The sequence below is a fragment of the Austrofundulus limnaeus genome, unplaced genomic scaffold (assembly GCF_001266775.1).
Source record: "Austrofundulus limnaeus strain Quisiro unplaced genomic scaffold, Austrofundulus_limnaeus-1.0 Scaffold762, whole genome shotgun sequence".
In the NCBI taxonomy this organism is placed as follows: Eukaryota; Metazoa; Chordata; class Actinopteri; order Cyprinodontiformes; family Rivulidae; genus Austrofundulus; species Austrofundulus limnaeus.
The window spans coordinates 91,247-93,391 of NW_013953164.1; the positions used below are offsets into that span (position 1 = coordinate 91,247).

Consider the following 2,145-nt stretch of genomic DNA (forward strand, 5'->3'; position numbering starts at 1 on the left):
TATGTATATATATGTACAGTATATATACATATATACATGGTGAAATTGGACCAATTTGTTTTTCCTGTGGACAACAACGTCTGCGCATGCGCTTTGAATATTTCCCCCTCTTCCACGTGCGCCGCTGTAGGAGAAGAGGGAGGGGTGGGCTGTTCCCTCCTCCCCCCTCCTCCTCTCTCCGCTCCCCTCCCTCCGCCTACTTTGCATATTCCGCGTGCCTCGGCGCGGACATATGGGGGAAAATGCAACTGAAGGAATTGTCGGCGGGAGGAAAAAAAGGCGAGCGGAGCGACAGTTGGAGCTGACGGACAACAACAACAAAAATAGATTTAATTAAATTATAATAAAAAGCGCCTCCAGGAAAAGTTTTTCTTTTTTACTTAAAATAAAAAAAAGCCCTGGAGCTACGGTGGAGAGAACCGGGAGAGCGAACCAGAAGTCTGAATCTGCTCCGGCGAGGAGAGGAGCGGAACCATGTACTGCGCGTACACCATCCCGGGGGTGACCGGCAGCCCGCTCATGTACTACTACAACGGGAAGGCGGTAAGAGAGGCAGCCTGTCTCCTCCGGGAGCTTCACTTTGTCCGCTGACCTCCTCGAACGCTCCTCTGATCCGCTCCAGGAGGAGAGCCGCTCCGCTCCGCGGCTCTCCTCCTGGAGCGCAGCGAGGAGCGTTCGAGGCGGTCAGGAAAAAAAGCTGCTGTCGCTGTTTTCACCTGAACTAAAACTACTAAATATTTTATAAAACTTAATTTACTCCACAAATATACAAATCAAATATTCTAACATGTTTTTTAAATCCGTTTTGATGCTCCAGCTTTATTTAAAATCATTAATCTTTGTTTTCCAATTTTTTTAATGAACCTGAACGCCTCAAAATTAAACCTGAGGAAAGCTTTTTACTTTTCAACTATTTCCCCTTTTTTTCTGCTGTTTTTATAACTTTTAATCAATATATTTGTTTTCTTTTATTAAACACAGATTTTACCTCAATCCCTGCTGTAATCTGGGCCTAATAATCTCTGTATTAAAGGCCCAGTTAGAGCCAACCTGTGGTTGAAATGTGCTTTATTTTCTCAGGGATTTCACTTCTGTAAATGCTGAAATTATTATTTATTTCTGCCTCTCTCTGTGCCATATAAGGTCATTTTATTGTTTAAACAGAAACATGTAATTATCTCATAAATCCGGGTTAGAAAAATGTGATTTTACGCTCTGACCTCAGGTGAACCCACACCTGTAAAACATTTTTACAGAGGGGAGAAGGGACGCAGGAAAGGTGGATTTAACTCTTTTTTTTCTCACAAAAAAAAACAAATAAAAGCGTGGGGAAGGCCCAGGAGTCTCAGGTGCACCTGATTGGGACTTCCTGCAGACCCACCTGTCGGCGAATCCTCGTTTGAACGCCGTGTTTCCAGAGCCGATGCGACAGGAAGTGCAGGGAGGAGTTATTAGTAGTTTTTTTATTTATGTTTTTGTCGTTTTGTTGGATTTTTTCCAGAGAACTAACCGGTTTGATTGGAATAAATCGTTTTGTTGTTCAGGTTGTAAACGGGCCTGGGCTCCACCTTKTCGGCGCCGGACGGTGCACCTGTCTCAGTCCGGACCGAGCCGGGCCTCCTGGCTTCGACCCTGAACGTCRCGGCGGCTGCGGCGTCGTCTGTTTGTTCGTGGCGCTGGCGCTTTGTTCGGCTGCTGGATGGCACATTGTGTCGCGGGTGTTGATCCGGTGCCAAGCTGCTGCTTTTCAGGCCTGGGTTTAACCCCCCCGGACCCCCCCTCCTCACTGCGCCCCTGCCTGTTCACACACACCGAAACAACAACACAAACGCATCGTTCTCCCTCCTCAGACGCCGATGTTTTAAATATTTTTATCAGGTTTTATAGGAGGTCCTGCCGGTCCTGTTGCTGCAGGTCTTGGCGGGCCGGAGAATGGGGGTCTGGAGCAGAACCGCTGCCCGGTCCGGGGAGGTGGGGGGGCTCTGCACAGCGGCTGTCGGCTCGCTAACTGAAGCTGCGGCGGCTTAATGAGGCGGCAGGAAGGAGCTGAGCTAAAAACAAAAGGCCTCATTGAGGCGGCCGGCTGTTATTATGCTAACACAGGCTGCTTTAATTACAACCAAAAAAATAACGCTTCAAAAAAAC

The 2,145-nt window shown here is 47.7% G+C and overlaps 1 protein-coding gene across 1 annotated transcript in view; it reads left to right on the forward strand.

The window, feature by feature from the left end:
* Window positions 1-204: 204 nt before the first annotated feature.
* The window catches only part of tcf4 (transcription factor 4), a gene marked incomplete in the record, with an annotated part of 62,409 nt that continues 60,468 nt past the window's right edge, over window positions 205-2,145 (forward strand). Inside the window, 1 exon segment of the mRNA XM_014028431.1 lies at window positions 205-543. Coding sequence (XP_013883885.1) covers window positions 475-543 — 69 coding nt within the window.